This window comes from Oryctolagus cuniculus, chromosome 7 (genome assembly GCF_051225735.1).
Source record: "Oryctolagus cuniculus isolate XC-2025 breed Fujian yellow rabbit chromosome 7, ASM5122573v1, whole genome shotgun sequence".
NCBI classification, from domain to species: Eukaryota; Metazoa; Chordata; class Mammalia; order Lagomorpha; family Leporidae; genus Oryctolagus; species Oryctolagus cuniculus.
Window position 1 is genome coordinate 141,907,162 of NC_142873.1, and position 20,093 is coordinate 141,927,254.

The following is a 20,093-nucleotide window of genomic DNA, read 5'->3' on the forward strand; positions in this document are numbered from 1 at the left end:
CACATCAACACGGAAAAGGGTATTGTTTCTTCACTTTGTTCAAGAGAAAACGGACGCCCAGAGAGGTGACGCGATTTGTCCAAGGTCACACAGCGAGCCAGCGGCCAAGTCCGCATTGGGCTCAGGGCTGCCAGCCCCCAAGCCCGCACTCTCTCTTGTCGCGCCCGGCCTCTCTTCCACCCTCCCCCACCTTTCCCTCTCCCCTCCCTTCCCTTCCCGCGGCCGCCCCGCCCCACCCACCTCTCCCTCCCTCCCGTTGGCGGCAGCGGCGGCGGAGCCACGTGGTGGGGCCGGGAAGCCGCGGCCGCCGAGCGCCCGGGCTGCTGCCCCAGCTGGGCAGTGCTGAGCTGCGCCGCGCCGCGCTCGGTGTCTGCACTCCTGGCTCTGCGTTCCCCGCCAGCCACCCCGGGGCAGGCGGTGCGCCCGATCGCCGGCCCGCCAGACAAAGGAGGCGCGGCGCGGCAGAGCCAGCGCGCGGTCGGACGGACCATGGGCTCGGAGCGCGGGCGGCCGGCGCCAGCCCTGGGGACCTGGGGCTCCCGGGCTCGGCCCTAGGCGGTCGGCCCCGCCGCCCGGGGCGCCCAGCGGAGAGGACGCGGAGCCCGCGCGGTGCGGAGGAGGCGGCGGCCGCCGAGCGAGAGGGGGCGCCGCGGTGGGCGGCCCGCGCGGCCCCGGAGCCATGGGCAAGTGCAGCGGGCGCTGCACGCTGGTCGCCTTCTGCTGCCTGCAGCTGGTGAGCGCCGTGCGTCCGGGGCAGGGTGGGGCGCGGCGGGGCGGGGTCCTGGGCGTGCGGCTGGGGTTGTGGCCCCCGGGAGTGTGTCCCGGGCGAGTGCCTGGTTGGGGGTGGTCCGGAGTCACGGAGCGGACGGGCGGAGCCTGCTCCCGCTGGCCCGGCTGTCTCTTTGTGTGCGCTCCTCGGCTGTGCCCGGCGCTCCCCCGCCCGGCACTGCACGCACGGCTCAGCGCGTCCTGCGCGCGGGTCCCCGGCCCGCCCGGCGCCTGCCCCACGGTGCGAGTGGCCTCCTGCTGGAGGGCGTGCTGAGGGGCTGGCTCTCCGGGGCTGGGGGTGTGTCCCTCCAGGTCGCGCGTGTGCGTGGCTCTCTCCTCTGGCCCCTGCCGCCCATCGCCGCCCCGGCGTGAGTGTCACAAAAGTGCTCCCTCCGGGTTCCTCTGTGATGTGTCTCCAGACCGCTGACCATTTCTGGGCCATGCTCATCACAGGCTCCGAGAACCCCTCAACCCTCTTTTGTGCAGTTTCTGCCTCCTTTCATCCTCTGGGCTGGGCAGCCGGGGCCGCCCCCCTGGAGGAGGTGTCCAGGAACTGCCAGATCCCGGCCGGCGTGACCTCACCTGGCGCCGGACACCCCTCCCAGCTTGCGTGCACCTGGCCACCGAGGCCGTGGGTCGTCTGCCAGCCTTCAGCTCTCCCAGAGCAGCCGGGTGGAGACAGGCAGGTCCGCTCCTCTGCCTGGACTGGCACCAATTGCCTGGGGACACTTGAGTGCCCCCGGGAGCGTCCGGGGGACTTGTGCCTCCTCCTTGCTTAGGGAACTCAGGTCCTTGTCTCAGGAGGCCAGAAGAGTGAATTTGGAGGCCGAGGGAAAGCAACTGTGCCGGTCCGGTCAGGCGCTGGCAGTGGAACTTGGGGGGCGTTTAAGGAGAGGGGAGTCTCCTGCCCACCCTCAGCTCAGGCCCAACCACGGTGGGTGGGGGGGTGAGGGGACTCCTAAGGAGGCAGAACTCTGTGGGAGTGTTGGGGAAGCTGGACTCCACGGCCTGGGTGTCCTCTCTTGCCCCCCTCCCCCCCAGCAGGTGCAAAGATAGTGGGACGCTCTAAGCCCGGGTGTGTAGATCTCAGCTTTGCCTCTCTCTTGCCTTTCTCCTCTCGGGGACCCCAGCCCCAAACACGCCATCCCCAGACCTGTCCTTTTGGGCAATGGTAGAAACAGCCCAGGCTCAGAGCACTGTAGCCCTGCTACCCGCAGTGGGAGACTGGGCGGTGCCTCTGGTCAGTGGGCTGCGCTGTCTGTAAATGGGGGTCCCCGTGGCCTGCAGAGCGGAGAACGCCAACTCCAGAAGGGCCGCCGAGATTGCCTGTCTTGTTGGCTGCTAAATCCCCAGCCGCTGGGCCAGGGCCTGGCACTCCGTGAATATTTGCAAAATGAATGAGATTTGACGGTTCCTAGCTCATGGCACAAACACCTGCTTTATCTACTTTAAGGAACAAAAAATGCCAAGAAACGAGAAACTGCTTGGAAGATTCTGTTTCTATGTTTGTTAGTGTCTAAGACCTTGAATGAGGGTGGTTTCTTTAATTAGAAAACAACTATATCCTGGAAAAATGAATAAATCAGTAGATAATTGGAGCAGATGAAGGTGAGCGTCCCCCCCAAGGTAAACCTGCTACCAGTGTGTCCCTCGCTCGCAGTCCCTGTGGACGTGGTGACCACGGTGACCCAGAGGGGACCCAGGTGGCTGACCACAGCCTCTGTTGTCTTCTTGGTTATGAAGTAGTTCGTTCTGTGCCTGGGAAGTCCAGGGCTCCTTGGGGTGCTTACTGCTCTGCGGAGAAGGCAGCCTCCCTGCCTTCACAGTTCTCCCTGGCTGGGCTGCACCCACTCGTTCCCATAGCACAGGGGTGGGGAACGTCTGGCCCATGGGCCGTATAAGGCCCCTGGAAATCACGTGGTCTGGCCCTGCCAAGGCAACCACAGGTGGGACTCAACATTCACTACATCTGTAGCAGGCTCAGTGTTAAGTTGGTGATTTTGTGTGACCTGCAAATGGTGCCATAATAGATCCGAATGGCCCTTGGCAGAGAAATGGTTGCCTACCCCTGATTTCACTAGCACGAGGGGCTCTGGAGTGGGGACACCTGTGTGGGATTCCGGCTCTCCCACGGCCTGGCCTGGTGGCTTTGGGCAGCTTGTGAGTATTACAGGAGAGAAGGTGGGGGAGGCTGGTTGCCCAGGGAGACCCTCCAGCTGTCCCTCTGCCTGCGGGCCTCTGCTGCAGGCAGCCTCCACAATGTTCCCCCGGCCTCTGGAAGTCCCCAGCCTGAGAGGGGAAGGGCAGTTCAGTTTTCTCATCCCAGGAACTGGGTTGTCGGGGGAGGCGGGAACTAAGTGTTTTGCAACTAAGAACAGAAGAGGAGACATTGTGCCACTCTGCTTTTTCTTTTTAAAATATTTTATTTATTTATTAGAGTTACAGACAGAGAGAGGGAGAGACAGACAGAGAGGTCATCCATCCGCTGGTTCATTCCCCAAATGGCCACAACGGCCAGAGCTGGGCTGATCCGAAGCCAGGAGATTCTTCCGGGTTTCTCACCTGGGTACAGGGACCCAAGCACTTGGGCCACCTTCCTCTGCTTTTGCAGGCCATTAGCAGGGAGCTGGATTGGAAGTGGAGCAGCCGGGACCCAAACTGGCGCCCATCTGGGATGCCAGTGCTGTAGGCAGAGGCTTTACACCACAGCACCGGCCCCCACTTTACTTTTTTCAAATGGAGCTCATCATTATGTCAAAGCAGGCTGGGTCTCTACACTTCTGTAGTTGGGATAGATCTGCTTGGGTGTGGGAGTAGGAGGTGAGGGGTTATGGAGGTTTGGGGAAGCAGGCAAGGGCTGTGTCATTCGGGCTGCAAGTGTAGGATAGTAGTTAAGGCCCTGGAGTTCAACAGGACAGAACCAGATTCCAGTCCTGGCTCTGGCACCTTCTGTGTGGTCTTAGGTGAGTTACCCTCTCTGAACCAGTTTTTTATCATCTGTTAAATAGAGCAAAAGTAAATAGCTCCTTACTGTTCACATTGTGGTGAGATGAAACCCACGCAATGGAGGTAGCACCGTGCCAGGTACAGAGTGAGCGGTAGCTTTTTATTTTTATCGTAATGATTCATACCGTGGGAAGATGCCCTGGAATTGTGGCTCCCACGTGTCCAGGTGCCACCTGCAGCAGATGGTTGGACACTGAGCTGAGAGGCAGGAGGCCTGGATTCAGATCCGCTTGGCCACTACCATCCTGCTCCTTCGGGAAAGTCTCTTCCTCATGCTGAGCCTTGTTTTTTTTTTTTTTTTTTTTTTTTTTTTTTTGGTCTGAAAAATGGGAAGAAGCGGGGTCTGGCTCCCCAAGGTCCTGCCAGCTCTGCCTGGGACTGGAGCTGACGTGTGGCCTGCCCTGGAGGTTTCTTTGCATCCTGGTCGGTCTGGTTCTGTCCTTTGGGTCCTTTGCTTTTCCCTGTCTTGAAGGCTTGTTAACACGATTCCTAATTGTTACTCCTTTGCCTTCTCCCTCCCTTGGCCAGACCCTGCCCTTTCTTCTTTGTTCGCCTCTTTCCTGAAACCTTCCACGCTACTCTGTTCTTCCAGTAAGGGGATGAACCAGGGAGCTTTGCCCTAGGGAGTGGTCATCAATTTCTTCATCATCATCATTATCACTCCCATCTCAGGAGTCCTGTGCTAAGCACTTTATATGCATTACCTCATTTAACCAAATGAGCTTACATATGTAAAGTGCTTGGCAACGCGCCTGGTACATGTTAAGTGATCAATAAACTTTAGCTCTTGGACTGTTTGTGTCCTTATTGTCATTCCACACATCGGGGTGGATGTCTTTACTATCCCCTTTTTCGGATGAGGAAATTGAGGCTCCCAGAGCTGCTGAGGTTGGCCCAAGGTCAGTGTCAGCACCAGGGTAGGAGCGCTCTTCTGCCTGAACAGACAGCTCGCTGTCAACCCCAGCCCTGTGCTGCTGCTCACCTTTAACCAGCGTATCATCTCAGACGGGTCCAAGCCTCAGTTTCCCCATCTGAACATGAAAATGATGTTTTGGTAGGCTCACGCATTGCTGTGCCTTAGTGCCTGGCGCTGTGAGCCGGGGGGCGCTCCGTAACGTGTCACTGCCATGGCTGTTCCGGCGCCGGCTCTGGGTGACCTTGGACGCATGCACCTGCTCTCCTGCACTCTTGAGCCTTGGTCCCTACCTCACAGAGTTGTAGAAAGGGCTTCCTTTCTTAGGCATACGCCAGGCACGCAGTAGGTATTCAGGAAGACACCGCTTTCATTCTTTCCCCTTCCGGAAAGCTCCTTGCTTTCTGGAAGGTGGTGGGTGGACGAGGGGGACAACAGGAGCCCGGGCGTGCAGCTTCCAGCTGAGCTGCAAGTAATGGTGTGAAGCCCGGTCAAGCTGATTGATGTCGTTATTAGCCGCTGTGATGGTGAAGGCCAGAGGGAGCTGGGCTCCGGCGGGGGCCTCTCTCCTGAGCAGCTGCATCGGCCAGCTCCTGGCTGCCTCGGGACAGCTGGCTCTGCACGGGGTGCCTGAGGCCCTTCAGCCAGGCTGCAGAGTCCGGAGCGTGAGACTGTCCAGGCCGCTGGCCCCTTTTCTTCTTCTTTCTCTGTTGGGTGAAGTGACACTGTCCACTCCCTGGTGCAGATGGACAGCCTGAGGCCAACAGCCCTCGTGGCCCTTAGGAGGTGGGCGGAGTGAGGAGGAGTGGGACTGGCCCTGCTTCTGCTCCCAGGCGGGGGGAGTGGGGGTGGATGATGTATAAATAAGTGCCTCATAAATGGCAGCCGCTCTCAGATCTGCCACAGAAGTTAAGAGCACTGCCTGGGGTCAGGCAGACCCTGCTGCTCTGCTTTGTGACTTCCAGAAGGTCCCTTAGCCTCTCTGAGCCTCTGCCTCCTCACCTGTAAAGTAGTCACGACTTGGGGTAGCCGCTTCTACCCCTTGGCAGTTGGGGGGATTTGGTGAGATGATGGCCGGACAGCACCTGGTGCGGCGCCCGGCCCGGGGAACTGCTGCTCCCTCTGTCTCGCTGTTGTTGGCCTGGAGACTTGGACGTGGGAGGTCACTTCAGCCCCATCTCTGCCTACGTGAGAGGCTTTTAGTGATCAGGGTCATCCCTGTAAATACTCCAAGGCTTCATTTCTTCATGTGGAAAATACGGGGCCCAGGGTGGCACTGTGACATAGTGGGTAAGGCCGCTGCCTGCAGTGCCAGCATCCCATATGGGTGCCAGCTTGAGGCTCGGAGGCTCCACTTCCAATCCAGCCCTCTGCTGTGGCCTGGGAAAGCAGTAGAAGATGGACCAAGTCCTTGGGCCCCTGCACCTGTGTGGGAGACCCGGAGGAAGCTCCTGGCTCCTGGCTTCAGATTGGGCCAGCTCTAACCATTGCGGCCATTTGGGGACTGAACCAAAGGATGGAAGACCTCTCTCTCTGTCTCTGCCTCTGCCTCTCTGTAGCTATTCAAATAAATCTTAAAAAAAAAAAATTAAAAATACGGGGCCCGTGGGAAAGCACAGCAGTGAGGGTCTCCTTCGTCTGCTGCGAGCCGGGCCCTGTGCCGGGCACTTTGAATGTCTTGGTTCTTGTCCCCTCTGGCTCGTCCACTGCCACGTAAGCAGTAGGAACGGACTGAGGAGTGAGGCCCGGATCTGGGCTCCCAGTTCTGCCCTGTGTGCCCCAGTGCTCCCTGCTGGGGGTTGGAGCGGGGCTGGAGTGGAGGCTCTGCCCGGCATGAGTTCCTGTTAGGTGATGAGGATTCTCAGAGCTACTCCAACGCCCCCTCGCCCCATCTCAGCCCGTCCCAAGCTCTGTGTTGGGCTTGAGCTGTGGTGCAGGTTGAGAAAAAGTAACCCCGGCAAGAAACTACTTGTGTGGACAACTTGTCACTCCCATAACCACTCTGTGAGTTAGGTGTGGTGGCTTTTTTTTTTTTTTAAGATTTATTTATTTATTTATTTGAGAAGCAGAGTTATAGACAGAGAAAGGGAGAGAGAGAGAGAGAGAGGCATCTTCCATCTGCTGGTTCACTCTCCAAATGGCTGCAATGGCCAGAGTTGTGCCAATCTGAAGCCAGGAACCAGGAACTTCTTCCAGGTTCCCTATGTGGGTGCAGAGGCCCAAGGACTTGGGCCATCTTCTGCTTCCCCAGGCCACTAGCAGGGAGCTGGATTAGAAGTAGAGCAGCCGGGACTTGAACTGGTGCCCATACAGGATGCAGGTGCTGCAGGCAGAGACTTAACCCACTACGGCACAGCGCCGGCCCCAGGTATGGGTTTTATACCCATTTACTGCTGGACATACCGAGGCTTGGAAGAACAGAGTGCCTTCTTACAAGGGCCCAGGAAAGAACTCTCGATGAGTCATCAGGGGAGAGGATCCGAGAAGAACTGTTCGAAAATGTGGATCAAGCAAGCTGTGACCAGTGATCACAGGGCTTGTCGTCCAGCGTTAGGAGAGGTGAGTGACAGGAGCGCAGACTGAGACCACAGGCATGTTTTTTTTAAAAAGTCGTTCCAGGCCATGGAGGGGTGGAGCTGACTCTGGGCCATGTCCCAGTGCCTTGCCTTCCCCTGCTTCGGGCTGGAGAGGGATGCTGCTTTGTTCAGAGACTGAGGGAGAGAGAGCCCCAGCCAGCAAAGCCAGCATCCCCGAGTCACCTGCGTCTGCCAGCGCTGGGGAGTGGGCACCGAGGTTCAGAAGAGCCGTTCACCATGGTTTCAAGATTGAATGGATTACCTCGGCCTCCCGGCCCCTGCCCCTCGGAGCGGCTGGCAAATGCAGAGGCAGGGAGGTGGCCTGGGGAGGGCCTGGGCTCCGGGGTCCGGCTGTGGCTTGAGTTCCAGCTCTGCCTCTTTGTAGCTGGATGCCCTTGGGTAAGACACTTGACCTCTCTGAGCTCCACCTGCACTTCTCTAAATCAGAATAATGATAATCTGCCTGGGAGAGCTGTGGGGAGGCTCCTTAGTGATATGCAGAGGGGGCGCTCCTAAAGACTTTGAATCGTAAATACCCAGGCAGTGATCAGCAGGTGCCGCATGCGGGGTGGGAAGTGGAGAACAAGTCCCCCCCAACTTGTGGAAGACCCTCGCTGGGGCAGTGGTTCTGCTTAATCTGTGTGACCTTGGCCTTGCTGTCCCTTGGTCTTCTTGTCTGCAAAATGGGAATAGTAATAGCACCCTCCTCATAGGACAGTCATGAGATAAGGCAGGGGAGCTCTGGGCGGGGCCTGGTGTCACCTTGAGGGAGGCTTGGCCCTCTCCGGGCCTCTGACCCTCTGGGAAGGGAGCTGGCTGGGTTCATTCTCACCTCAAAGCACCCTGCCAGCTATGTCTGAATGAGCAATGAGCTCCCTCCTTCCCAGGAGGAGGTCAGAGTCACTGCTCTCACCTTGCTGCAGGCAGTGGTGATGGATGGGGGAGCTGGGCCTGGGGCGGGGAGGAAGCGCTGCCTCTGATGGCCTGCTCAGGGCTGCACACCTGGGAGTCCGGTTGGCAGGGCCTCAGCTGACCTCTCCTTCCCTCTGTCTGCCTGCCTGGATGAGGGCGCTGTCACCGTCCCGAAGGCCTTGATGGCATCTGTGTTTGTAATGTCGTGTCTCAGACTGCAGAGGGTCAGGGCCGGGAGGTTCTGCCCTGCACTAGCCGCTGGGGCACTGCAGGTGTTTCCGGAATTCCAGAAAGACTAAGGCTCCGAGAGTACGAATTGCTACCGGCTAAAACCCCATCCCGAGCGGAGCTCAGCTTAAGTGTAATGTAAGTGCCAGGTGGGATTCTAGGTGCTAGGTCACCAAAGTGCCCAAAACGTATCATCCGCTGCCAGTCAGAATCCCAGGATTCGTGTAGTCGCTCGCCTTGCAACTTTGAGCCGGCCCTGGACCTCTCTGGGCCTTTCCTTGCCTGGTCTGTGAAATGAGAAATCAGGGGAGGGTGTTGGGCTCTTTGGTGGCTTTCACACTCTACAGAGGCTCTGCAGGGCTGGGGTGGGGCTGACGAGCAGGTGGTGAGTCTCCAGTCCCTGGCGAGGAGTAAGAATTCACGTGTAAGATGAATGACTGTGTGGACACCAGACCCCTTGCAGCCCCCAGATGCTGGTCCTCGGGCCAGTGCCAGTGGCATAAAGTGGTATCTTATTCTGGGTGATGACAATTGTGGACATTTTTGTGCTCTTACCGTGTCCCTTTGCTTTAAGCACGCTCCTTCCTGCCCCCACTTTGAATCCCACGGCACGACTGAGCGCCTGGCACAGGGGCAGGGAAACGGGCGGGCGCGGGTGTTTCCCCTTTGCCTGCTCTGCCACTCCCTGCCCTCGAAAGAAAGGCAGCCCTGAGGTCTTCAGGGTAGGAATTGGCTCCTAAGCCTTTCTTTTTGGGGGTGGCGGGGTAGGTTCTGCAGCCCCAGCCTGAACCAGAGATGTGGGTTTTCAATTACACAATTAAATGCACAATTAGGCATAATTACCAGTGCTCAGAGCCCGAGACTGCTCATAATAGGCGTGTAATCTAGTGCAGCCTCTGTTTATACTACTCAGCGCGCTCCCTAATGATGCCAGGATGCCTTCACACTGCACTGTTGCTATGGAGACAAGCCCGCCACCACCAGGCGAAAGCTGACAAATGGTGTTCTGGTCCCGGGCCCCTGGATTGCTTCTGAGGTCTCTGCAGCCAGCCCTGGGGTGGAGGGGCCGGCCAGGTGGGCCAGGAAGGCAGGTCAGCCCTCCCTTCCTCTGACGCAGTTTCCCCCCCCCACTCCCACCCCCGGTCAAAGCAGCCTTGGCATTGCCAAGGGTGGGCGGGGAGGGGCACATCAGTGGCCTGGGTCAGCAAGCCCTGAGCACGATGGCTCAGGTGCTATGAAAGTTCTTGTGGTTGTCCCTTTAAGCGTTGTCAGTCTCGCAAGGAAGCTGAGTCCTGGACAGGGGCCCTGTGGACACCTGGTTCCCAGGTGGGCCTGGCTCTGCTGTGACCGTGACCTATGACCTTGGGGGAGTCCCTGCCCCTCTCTAGAGAGCTCTGTTTTCCTGTTTCACAAGTGGACTGTGGGGTCTCTGCACGTGTTTTTGTCTCGGAAGTGGAGGAGACCTGTGAGCATTTACGACACGAGTACCTGGAGTAGTTCAGCCGTCCTCACAGGGGCTCTTGGTGGGGGGCACGGCTGTGACCCCCCACTTCACAGAAGCAGAATCTAAGGCTGGGGTGGCTGCATGGGTGGTGGCAGGGCAGTAAACAAACCTGGCCCCTCTTCTCCCCCAGGCCCTGTGCCTTCACATGGGCCCACTCGTGTCATCCTCACGAGAGCCCTGCAGGTGGGACCATGTCCTGGGTGAGGGCTGTGAGGCTCAGAGTGGCAGAGTCGCTTGCCCAGAGCCACACAGCGAGGCAGTGGCAGAGGTTGGTCTGACTGGTGCCAAAAGCCAGGGTTCCTAACTTGGGCTTCCCAGCGGAGGTCATGAAGAGGCAACAAGACTTCCCTCAACAGCATGTACCAGGGCCCCCCAATGTAGGCATCAGCCTGGGCCCCGCTGTGAAGGAAGCAGCGAGTCCTGGAGTCCCTCAGACCCAGCACTTCACTTTGACCTTGAAGGACACGGTGGTCATTTTCTCCTGCTTCAGCCCACCCCCACCTTGAGGAATAGAATTTGGTCTGATCTGATTGATTGACCTGAAAGGCGGATGGACACAGAGGGGGAGAGAGATCTCCCACTTGCTGGCTTATTCCTCAAGTGCCCACAAGAGCCAAGTGCCAAGGCTGGGGTCAGGCTGAAGCCAGAAACTAAGAATGCAACCTAGATCTCCCATGCAGGTGGCAGGTCCCAGTTAACTCAGCCATCACCTGCTGCCTCCCAGGTACACGTGAACAGGAAGCTATTTGAAAGGCAGAGAGAGAGAAGGAGAGACAGAGAGATATGTTCCATCCACTGGTTCACTCCACAAATGGCTGCAACAGCTGGGGCTGGGCCAGGCCAAAGCCAGGAGCCTGGAACTCTGTCCGGGTCTCCCATGTGGGTGGCAGGGGTCCAAGGACTTGGGCCATCTTCCACTGCCTTCCCGGGTGCAGAAGTGGAGATTAGAAGTAGAAAACCGACGCTGGCATTGCAGACGGTGGCTTAACCTGCAGTGCTACAACGCCAGCCCCCAACACAGTATTTCTGGACACTTACTCCGTGGCAGCCACACAGACAGATCAGTCGCTCCATCTTGCCACTTAATGCGTGGTGTTTGGCAAGTCGCACGACCTCTCTGTACCTTACTTTTATACTTACTTTTATACCTGTGGTGAAGGCAACAGCCCGTGTCTTGCAGGGTTGTTGGCAATGCAAGCCAGCGCAGCTACCCCTCATCAAACCCGCACCATGTGCCAGGCCTCGCCCAAGAGTGCGGCCAGTGAGTGCCAGGGCAGCCATCTGCCCAGCAGGGGGCCCGCCTGCCTGCAGGTGTCACCAGAAGTAGATGGCCGTTCCCCTCGCCACTTTCCTAAGTCTGCTTAGAGAATGAGACACTGGGGCTGGGGGGCGGGGACAGCACCCACTGGCGACCCCCAGGCCCGGCCAGCTGCCTGACATCCTGGCTAGCAGATGGACATTCTCAGGTCTGGGGCTTCTGAGGGGGGCATCAGACATCACCCCCACTCTCACTCTTTTTTTTTTTTTTTTAGATTTATTTATTTATTTGAAAGTTACACAAAAAGAAAAGAGAGACAGGGATACATCTTATACCTGCTGATTCACTCCCCAAATGGCTGCAGCAGCCCCGGGCTGGGCCAGGCCGAAGCCAGGAGCTTCTTCCAGGTCTCCCACGTGGTGCAGGGGCCTAAGCACTTGGACCATCCTCCACTGCTTTCCCAGGCCATAAGCAGGGAGCTGGATTGGAAGTGGAGCAACCAGGACTTGAACTGGCGCCCACACGGGATGCTGGTGCACGCAGAGGCTTTCCTTGCAATGCCACAACACCGGCCCCCACCTTCACACTTTATTACTGAGAAAACTGAAGCCCGGAATCACAGCACAAGTCCGGTGGAGTTGGGATGCAGCCCCTCTGGATGCTTCTCTCCCCCGCCCCCGTCGGTCTGTTTGGCAGAGCTCTGGGGGCTGTGGCTGGGGTGTGTGCGCTTGAAGCCGCACAAGCACTCGTGGGGCAGGCGCTGGCACGGAGAGATTTGTGGATCAATAAACAGCCCTGCCCGCTTCCTCTCTCTTCATTTATTCATGAACTCTGAACTCCTTGGCTCCAGAGAAACTGCCTGGAAGAAAGCAATTAGAGCATAATTACAGCCACTCCTATCATCAGCTCTCAGTGGGAGGGGAAGGGGCTGCCAGGGGCGTGGGGAGGGAGGACCCGGGAGTTCCCTGGAGCCCCACTTGGCAACCCCCAACTCCGCACCTGCTCCGCCTCCCCTGAGTCCCAGGCTCGGAGGGCCCTGGGTGGGGCTGGAGGACCCGCCCCCCCCACCCCCCCCCGCCAGGCCGTGAAGTGCTGATAAGGACGGGGCCCTTCCAGGCTGGGCTTGTGGGGTCCTCCCTGCCAGAGGCCGGGCCAGGCATTCAGGAAAACTGAAGCGCACCCTTGGCTCCTGCTTTCTAGAAATCCTCTTCTCAAGACTGCCAGGGCCACAGGAAATGTAAATTACCTGGAGGAAGCAATTACCAGGCAGGACTCCATTCACTGCCCAGTGACACACTGTAATAACAGGGTGCGCAGTCAAGATTGATGGGGGGTTTCTGACCCCAGAGCTGCTGCTCTTCCCCACAAGGTGTCCACCCACGAGGAGAAGCCCCCCCAGGGCGGGCCTTCTGTCATCTCCTGTGCACAGCAGGCATCTGAGCCTCGGGGCCGACAAAGCCTGAACAAGGGAACACGGAGTTGGTGCAGGACTCTGAACCGGGCCCCTGCAGCTCCAGACCCTTGAACTTGGCACTCTACTGGGTGCTTTGCTTTCTTGCCTTCCTCTCTCAGGTTGGGCCCCAGGTCTGGGGAGGCCTCGAAAAGCTATTGCATGTGCCTCCCCTCACCCCCCCCCCCAATCTGTCTCCTGGCTGGAGGAAATGCACTGAGCCCTCCTGTTGCTCTCTTGTGCCCTGTGCTGGCTGAAGAGAGGGTGGGAGGGCCTGGCCCTGGGTCTGGGCTGTGGCTAACAGGCCAGCCTTGGCAGAGGAAGGTGAAGGCCTGGCAGCTGAGAGGAAGCCCAGCTGTAACCAGGGAGACAGCCCCAGAGCCCTTAGCTGTGACACGGAGGGTGTGGCATCATCACAACAGGGGTGGAGGGGGCTGCCACCTGCATGGACAGAGGAGCAGGTGAGGGGCTAATGGAGTTGGAGAGGGGACGCAGGGCTGCAGGGTCACTGATTCTCCCTCCTGGAAATGCATTTGGGCATCCTAGGACAACCAGGCTTCCTTCTTCCCTTATGCTGCCCCACCTGACCGGAGGTTGCCATGACAACTAGCTCCTCATCATTGGCCCTCTGTAGGGCCCTGCCCCCTTTCTCTAAGTGACAGGTGGTCACCGTGGCAACAGGCCCTGCGCCCAGCAGGGGCTTGGCTGGCCAACTTTCCGGTGAGGACCTTCACAACCCGCCCTAGGCCGCCTGGCATCCATCCTCTGAGTGATCTCAGCAAAGCGCGGCTCTGATCCTGTCTCCCCTCTGGTCCGCCCTGCCCGCGGCTCCCCTCTGCCTTCAGGATGATCCGCTCTCCAGCTTCCCAGACGCTAGTGGGCAGCAGACGCACTTGCAGGGCTTGTGGACATCCACACTGCTGGGCTTCGCCCGAGTTTCTGATTTAGCAGGTCTGGGGGAGGGCCCTGGAGTCTGCATCCCTACCAAGGAGACGCTGATGCTGCTGGTCTGGGGACCACACCTTGAGAACTGCTGGTTTAGACAGACACTGAACGTCTGCCCAGGCTTGCATGCTCACCTGAGCTCAACAGCTGTGTGTCCTCAACTTGGGTCACGTTGACCTAAGCAGCCCGAGTCTTTCCAACCTCAGTGCCTTTGCACCTGCTGCTCCTGCCTCTGGAAGTCCTTTCCCAAACCCTTATCTCCTTAGGCCGGCCCATCCCTCATTGCCTCCTCACAGCATCTCTGTACCCCTATGTCCTCACCACTCACTGACAGCACCTTGCCCCTCCACCTGCATCATGGTGGGGACCACACACGCTCTTATCATTCTGCTCCTATTTCCACAGCCAATCCCTCTGCCTAGGCTGTGAGCTCACCGAGGCCTGGAAACTGCAGTGGCCCTCAGAAGGCACTCAGTGAGTGTGGGAAGCTTGAATGAACCCCATTGTGGCAGCCAGCCAGTGAGGTCGCCATGGGGTGCGAGGTGCTGGGATCCAGTGGAGGGGAGGCAAAGGCCCGGCCGTGCAGGCTCAGGTCCTGTCGGTGGTCCTGTTGCCACCCAGCCAGTGCCACACAGGAAGGGAGGACAGCAAAGGGTCCAGGTGGCTGGAGAGGGCTCCGCACAGCCGCTGGTCAGGCAGGAGCAGAGCAGTCTACAAGCAACGTACAAGCCTTGGCACGCACCTCGTCGCCCTTGCTCCTCACTGCAGCCTGCCCTGCACAAACTGTCATCCCTGTCCTACAGATGAGCAAATGGGACCCAAGAGGGGGATTTGCTGGGCTGCAGTCACAGCCTGCACAGGGCAGAGCTGGGACTTGAACTTGGCTTTCCTAGTGCTAAATCCTCGACTCTCCACCTGGCCCTTGCCTGCCCCTGGAGCCGAGGCACCTGTGTGGCCTGAGACTGTCCCTTGGGAATGGCCTCCCAGTGAGGATTTGCTGGTTCGATTATAAACAAGACACCTCCTTGCAGGGGACCTGGGAAACGTTAGCTGGCCCTGTCCCTGCCTTCCTCTGCCTGTGCCCCTTGCCACAGGCCAGGGAGTCCACAGAGCCGGGGACCTGCACCCAGAAGTGCCCATGCCCCGAGCCTGACTGGATAGTCAGGACCCAGAGCCCCCTAGCTGGTCACCCCCAAGCCCACTCAGGCCTGCCAGGGCCCTTTCAGAGGAGGCCAGCCTGGGCTGCTGGTGTGTGCGCCCCCAGCCCAGGGGCTAGACAAGGAGCGGCTGCTTGAGGGCAGGAGTGCTTGTTGTGGACATGAGTGTCCAGCCCTGGGTGTGAGGCCCCAGCCAGAAATGGGAACTCTCGCTGGGCCTGGCTTCCCCAGAGGCCGAATGACATTACTGCCTTCTGGCCCAGATTGCCAAGGAATCAGACACTGAAATCTCAAAGCAGCCCTTCCAGGCCATTGCGGCTGGGTGAGGAGACAGTCCGTGTCTTATCTGGGAGTTGGGAGGCTCGGCTGGTAACTGGAATACTTAGACCAAGGACACGGAGGCCACTGTGGGGTCCCCTCCCTGGTCCTGAAGCCCCCCTCCCCCACCAGACATCAGAGAAGGGTCTAGGGCTGGGATGCAGGCAGAGGACTGCCCCCTCCCCCGACCCCCCGAGCCAGAGCAGCCTCCGGCACTGCCAACTGCTCAGCCTATCAGTGCCTGTCCGCTGGTCAGCAGCCCCAGGAGCCATCTGGGCCGACTGCAGTCCCCAAGCTGCCACTCCCCTGTCATCCCCAAGACAGGCCAGCAGGGACTCTGGGTTCCTCCAACGGAGTGAGAGGCTGTCTGGGGCCCAGCCTGGGGGGGGGGTCACACCGTAGTTGTGGTTGTCGCGGTTGTCGACTGTGACAGGTTGGACCAGGGCCCAATAGGACAGGAAGTGGGGGGTGGGGTGGAACTGCGGTTTGTTTCTAGGCCTGCTATGGCCAAGTACCAGTTCTTACGCTCCTAGCTGCACCGGGCGTGGGTGAGATTTCTCCCATTTTGCAGAAGAGGAAGAAGCTGAGAGGGTTGGAGTAATGCTGCTCCTGCCTGCTGGGCAGTGAACTGGAGTGAGCAGCTTCGTCTCTCTGAGCCTCATTTCACCACCTGTCAAGAGGAGGTGATGGTGCCTGCCTCTTAGGGCAGCAGCGCAGCACCTGGCACTTAGCGAAGGCTCAGACCGTGGAGACACTGTAATTATGGCCAGGACAGCTCATTATTAGGCGCCTAGAGGGCAGGTGTGAGTAGTCAGGACATGGCTGGATGGAGGCGTCCCAGGCATAGCATCCTGGAACTCAGAAGCCAGGAGAGTCCCCAGAGAACATCCCTCCAACTCTGTATTTGTCACAGGAGTACACAAGGGCTCAGGGAGGTGGTGGGGACCCTAAGTCCAATTCTGTCTTCTTTCCTGGCTGCCCCAGGAAAAGGCTCGGCATCGGAGCCCTTCGTGATCTGCTGCATGAAGTGGGTGGGTCCAGCCAAAAATCCCCCAGAGCAGGCGTTGTGACAGCAAGTTAAGCAGCCGCCTGCAACACCAGCACCTATATGGGCACAGGTTCATGTCCCAGCTGCTCCACCTCTGATCCAGCTCCCTGCTAATGGCCTGGGACAGCAGCAGAAGGTGGGTCAAGTGGTTGGGCCCCTGCCACCCATGTGGGCAACCTGGATGAAGCTCCTGGCTCCTGGCTTCCTACAGAGAGAGGGAGAGACAGGGAGAAAAATCTTCTGTCTGCTGATTCACTCCCCAGATGGCTGCAAGGGCCAGGGCTGAGCCAGGTGGAAGCCAGGAGCCAGGAGCTTCATCTTGGTCTCCCATGTGAGTGGCAGGGGCCCAAACACAGTCCATACTCTGTTGCTTTACCCAGGCCATTAGCAGAGAGCTGGATTGGAAGTGGAGCAGCCAGGACATGAACTGGAACCCATATGAGATGTCTGCATCAAAGGTGTCATTTCCTACTGTGTCACGGCACCAGCCCCGATCAATTTTTTTTAAGGATTTATTTATTCGTTTGAAAGTCAAAGTTACAGAGAGAGAGAGATAAAGAGAGAGAATACCTTACATCCATTGTTTCAATCCCCAGCTGGCCACAATGGCCAGGGCTGGGTCAGGCTGAAGCCAGGAGCCAGGAGCTTCTTCTGGGACTCTCACATGGGTGCAGAGGCCCAAGAACTTGAGCCATCTTCTCCTGCTTTCCCAGGTGTGTCAGTAGAAAGCTGGATTGGAAGAGGCACAGCTGGGACACAAGTTGGCGCCCTCATGGGACTACAGGCCTAACTTGCTGCCTCATAATACCTGCCCTATGCCTCAAAAAAATCTTTTGTTTTTAAGATTGATTGATTTATTTATTTGAAAGGCAGAGTTACAGAGAGGCAGAGAGAGAGAGAGAGAGAGAGAGGTCTTCCATTGCTGGTTCACTCCCTGATGGCCACACCGGCCAGGGCTGGGCCGGTCCAAAACCAGGAACCAGGAGCTTCATCCGGGTCTCCCATGTGAGTGCAGGGGCTGAAGGACTTGGGCCATCCTCTACTGATTTCCCAGGCCACAGCAGAGAGCTAGATCGGAAGTGGAGCAGCCAGGACTTAAACCACCACCCATACAGGATGCCAGCACTGCAGGTGGCAGCTTTACCTGCTATGCCACAGTACCAGCCCCACCCCCCAAAAATCTTAAAAATAAAATAAAACAAAGCCAGAGCTCCTCCAGCTGGTGGAAGCAGTCAGCCCCTCTGCTGCACCCTGAACGAGAGTGCGTTTCCCCACGGTGTCCGTGTTTCGGGGCAGAGGTTGGCGGGGAGCAGTGGCAAGGCACCCATCAGTCCAGGAGGTGCCACAGGAAGTCACAGATATCACAGGAATATGGAGCCCAAATGCCACTGCCGCTGGGTGACCTCGAGGGGCACTTGGTGTCTCTGGAGAAGGGCGGCTGCTCTCTCGGTGCAGGGGTGGGTCTGGTAAACTCGGGGCTCTGGAGCCCAGGACCTGGTTCAAGTCGGTATTGGCTGCGTGCCCTTGGGCAAGCTACTTTGCTTTGTGCTTCATTCTCCCCATGTGCCAGGCGGGTGTGTTTCCGCGCGTGTTAAATGAATCAAAGCATTCTAAGCGTTGGAGAGGTGCTTGGCACATAATGCGTATTAGCTGTTAGCACCTCTTAGAGTGTTCCTGGGATGAAATGAAATGGGACCTGAAAGAGCCGCGCTCAACACACGCGCACAGAGGTCCGAGGGCTGAGCTCCCTGTGCTTTCTCCCCGCGCCCCTCCTGCTCCCCCGCTTCCTCCTGGCCCGGAGCCAGGCGGAGATTGCAGGACGCCACTCGACCCTCTTTCCTCCTGCTCCTCTGCCCTCCTCTTTAATCTTCCATCCTGCCCCTGGACCCACCGAGAGAGAAAGAGAAAGAGAGAGAGAGAGACAGGTGGAGGGAGAGGGTCTCCTGCCGGCTGCACTTCCCCGCCTCCTATTCTGAGATCTTGGGCTGGAGACCCTCTGTGTGCAACCCTGTGGAATCATGAGGCAATGAGCCTTTCTCGCCTGCACTTGGGAGAGCTAAAGGAGACGGTGCAGCCAAGTGCGTTTGGCACAAAGCCTGGCACAGGTCAGTGCACACAGAATATCAGCCTTTGTTGGCCATGCTTGCGTCAAGCTGAGAGCCAGACATTTTGAAAGGAAACCCTGGGTGGGGGGCCTCTCCTGCCATCTGCCTTGGCTCTTTCAGCCCCCAAGGGACACGCCCCCACCCTAGTCCTCACTCGGGCAGGGCACACCACCCCCCATAGCAGGCAGGTTACCCGGAAAAGAAGTAGAGACCGCAGAGGGGTGGGGGCAGACCTTCAGCCTGTGGGAGGGAAAAGGCAGTGCAAGGGGCTCCAGCAGGCCCCCTCCACACTTCTTCCAGCCACGGCGTCCTCCTGCGTCCCACAGAGCTGATGGTCCCACAGCACAGCTCTGAAGGGTTGGCCAGATGTTGGTGGCTACTGCGAGTCCCCGCTGGAGGAGAGGCAGGAAGGCTGGGATCCAAGCCAAGGCGGGGACAGTCAGTGGTGTAAATGGCCAGGAGGATCCCGAAACCCCAGAGTGGCTCCTGACCCCTGCCCGCCACTGTTGCTAGGCAGACTTCCCCACCTGGCTCTTAGTCGGGGGGAGGAGAAGCCAGAGTGCTTGCAGTTGCCATGGCAGTGAGGCTGGTTTTCATCAGCCTCCTTCCTGGAGCATCCGTTCAGGAGGCGCCACTGGAGAAGTCTGGGGACTGGATTTTTCCTCCTCCATCAGGTCGCAGGACCAGTGGCCCCAGCCCGGAGAAATGACTTCCATTCCCAGCACAGCAGGTGCCTGATACCTCCAGGAAACTGGGAGGGCTCGGTGCCCCTTCCCAACCCCTGCTGTCTCCCCACTCAGACTCAGTCCCTGCTACTTGTTGTTTTGTAGATTTTTTTTTTTTTAATTTGAAAGTCAGAGTTACAGAGAGAGAAGAGAGAGATCTCCCATCTGCTGGTTCACTTCCAAATGGCTGCAATGGCAAAGGCTGGACCAGGCCAAAGCCAGGAGCCAAGAGCCAGGAGCTTCTCCTGCACATGGGTGCAGGGCCCAAACACTTGGGCCATCTTCTACTGCTTTCCCAGGCACAGTAGCAGGGAGTTGGATTGGGAGTGGAGCAGCCAGGACTCGAACCAACACCCACATGGGATGCTGGCACCGCAGGCCAGGGCTTTAATCCACTGCACCACAGCACCGGCCCCTCCAGGGCCTTCTACTTGCCCAGGTCTCTCCCTGCACAGGTTCTCTGTCCATGCTCTCCCCACCTGAACCTTCTCCTTTCCTCTGGCCTTGCCCACCTCTCGCCCTCAGATCACAGGCTCAGGAAGTCTTCCTTGACCGCTGGGCTCCTGGCACCCTTTCTTCAGAGCACTTAACACTGTGTGTGTGTGTGTGAGTGTGAGAGAGAGACAGAGACACAGATATACACACACTCTGAGTGTGAGCTCTATGGGGGAAACAGCTGTGCCTGAGTGTTTTCTTTCTTCTTTTTCTTTTGTTGAGATAAAAGTCACACACCATCAAATTATCCATTTTTTTCAGATTATCCATTTTACAATGTACAACTTAGTGCTTTTTGTATATTCACCACTATTTAATTTGAAAATACATATATTTTTAAATTCTGGAATATTTTTATCCTAGGGCTAGCACTGTGGCACAGTGGGTTAAGCTGTTGCTTGTGATGCTGGTTCAAGTCCTGGCTGCTCTGCTCCCAATCCAGCTTCCTTTTAATACACCTGGGAAGGGCCGGTGCTGCGGCTCACTAGGCTAATCCTCCGCCTTGCGGCGCTGGCACACCGGGTTCTAGTCCCGGTCGGGGCACCGGATTCTGTCCTGGTTGCCCCTCTTCCAGGCCAGCTCTCTGCTGTGGCCAGGGAGTGCAGTGGAGGATGGCCCAGGTGCTTGGCCCTGCACCCCATGGGAGACCAGGAGAAGTACCTGGCTCCTGCCTTCGGATCAGCGC

General features: G+C 58.2%; 1 protein-coding gene across 8 annotated transcripts in view; it reads left to right on the forward strand.

Moving 5' to 3' along the window:
• Positions 1-263: 263 nt before the first annotated feature.
• NKAIN1 (sodium/potassium transporting ATPase interacting 1) overlaps positions 264-20,093 on the forward strand; it is a 58,574-nt gene continuing 38,744 nt past the window's right edge. For 4 of the 8 annotated variants that reach the window (XR_016211171.1, XM_051856760.3, XM_089301124.1 and 1 more), the window contains exon 1: positions 543-733. Coding sequence is in view for 5 of the 8 variants with exons in the window: in XM_051856760.3 (XP_051712720.1) it covers positions 680-733 (54 nt within the window). In the remaining 3 variants the exon portion in view is untranslated. Of the gene's footprint in view, positions 734-20,093 lie in introns of all 8 variants that reach the window. The other 4 variants (XM_089301126.1, XM_051856761.3, XM_051856763.3 and 1 more) reach the window with 4 other exon arrangements.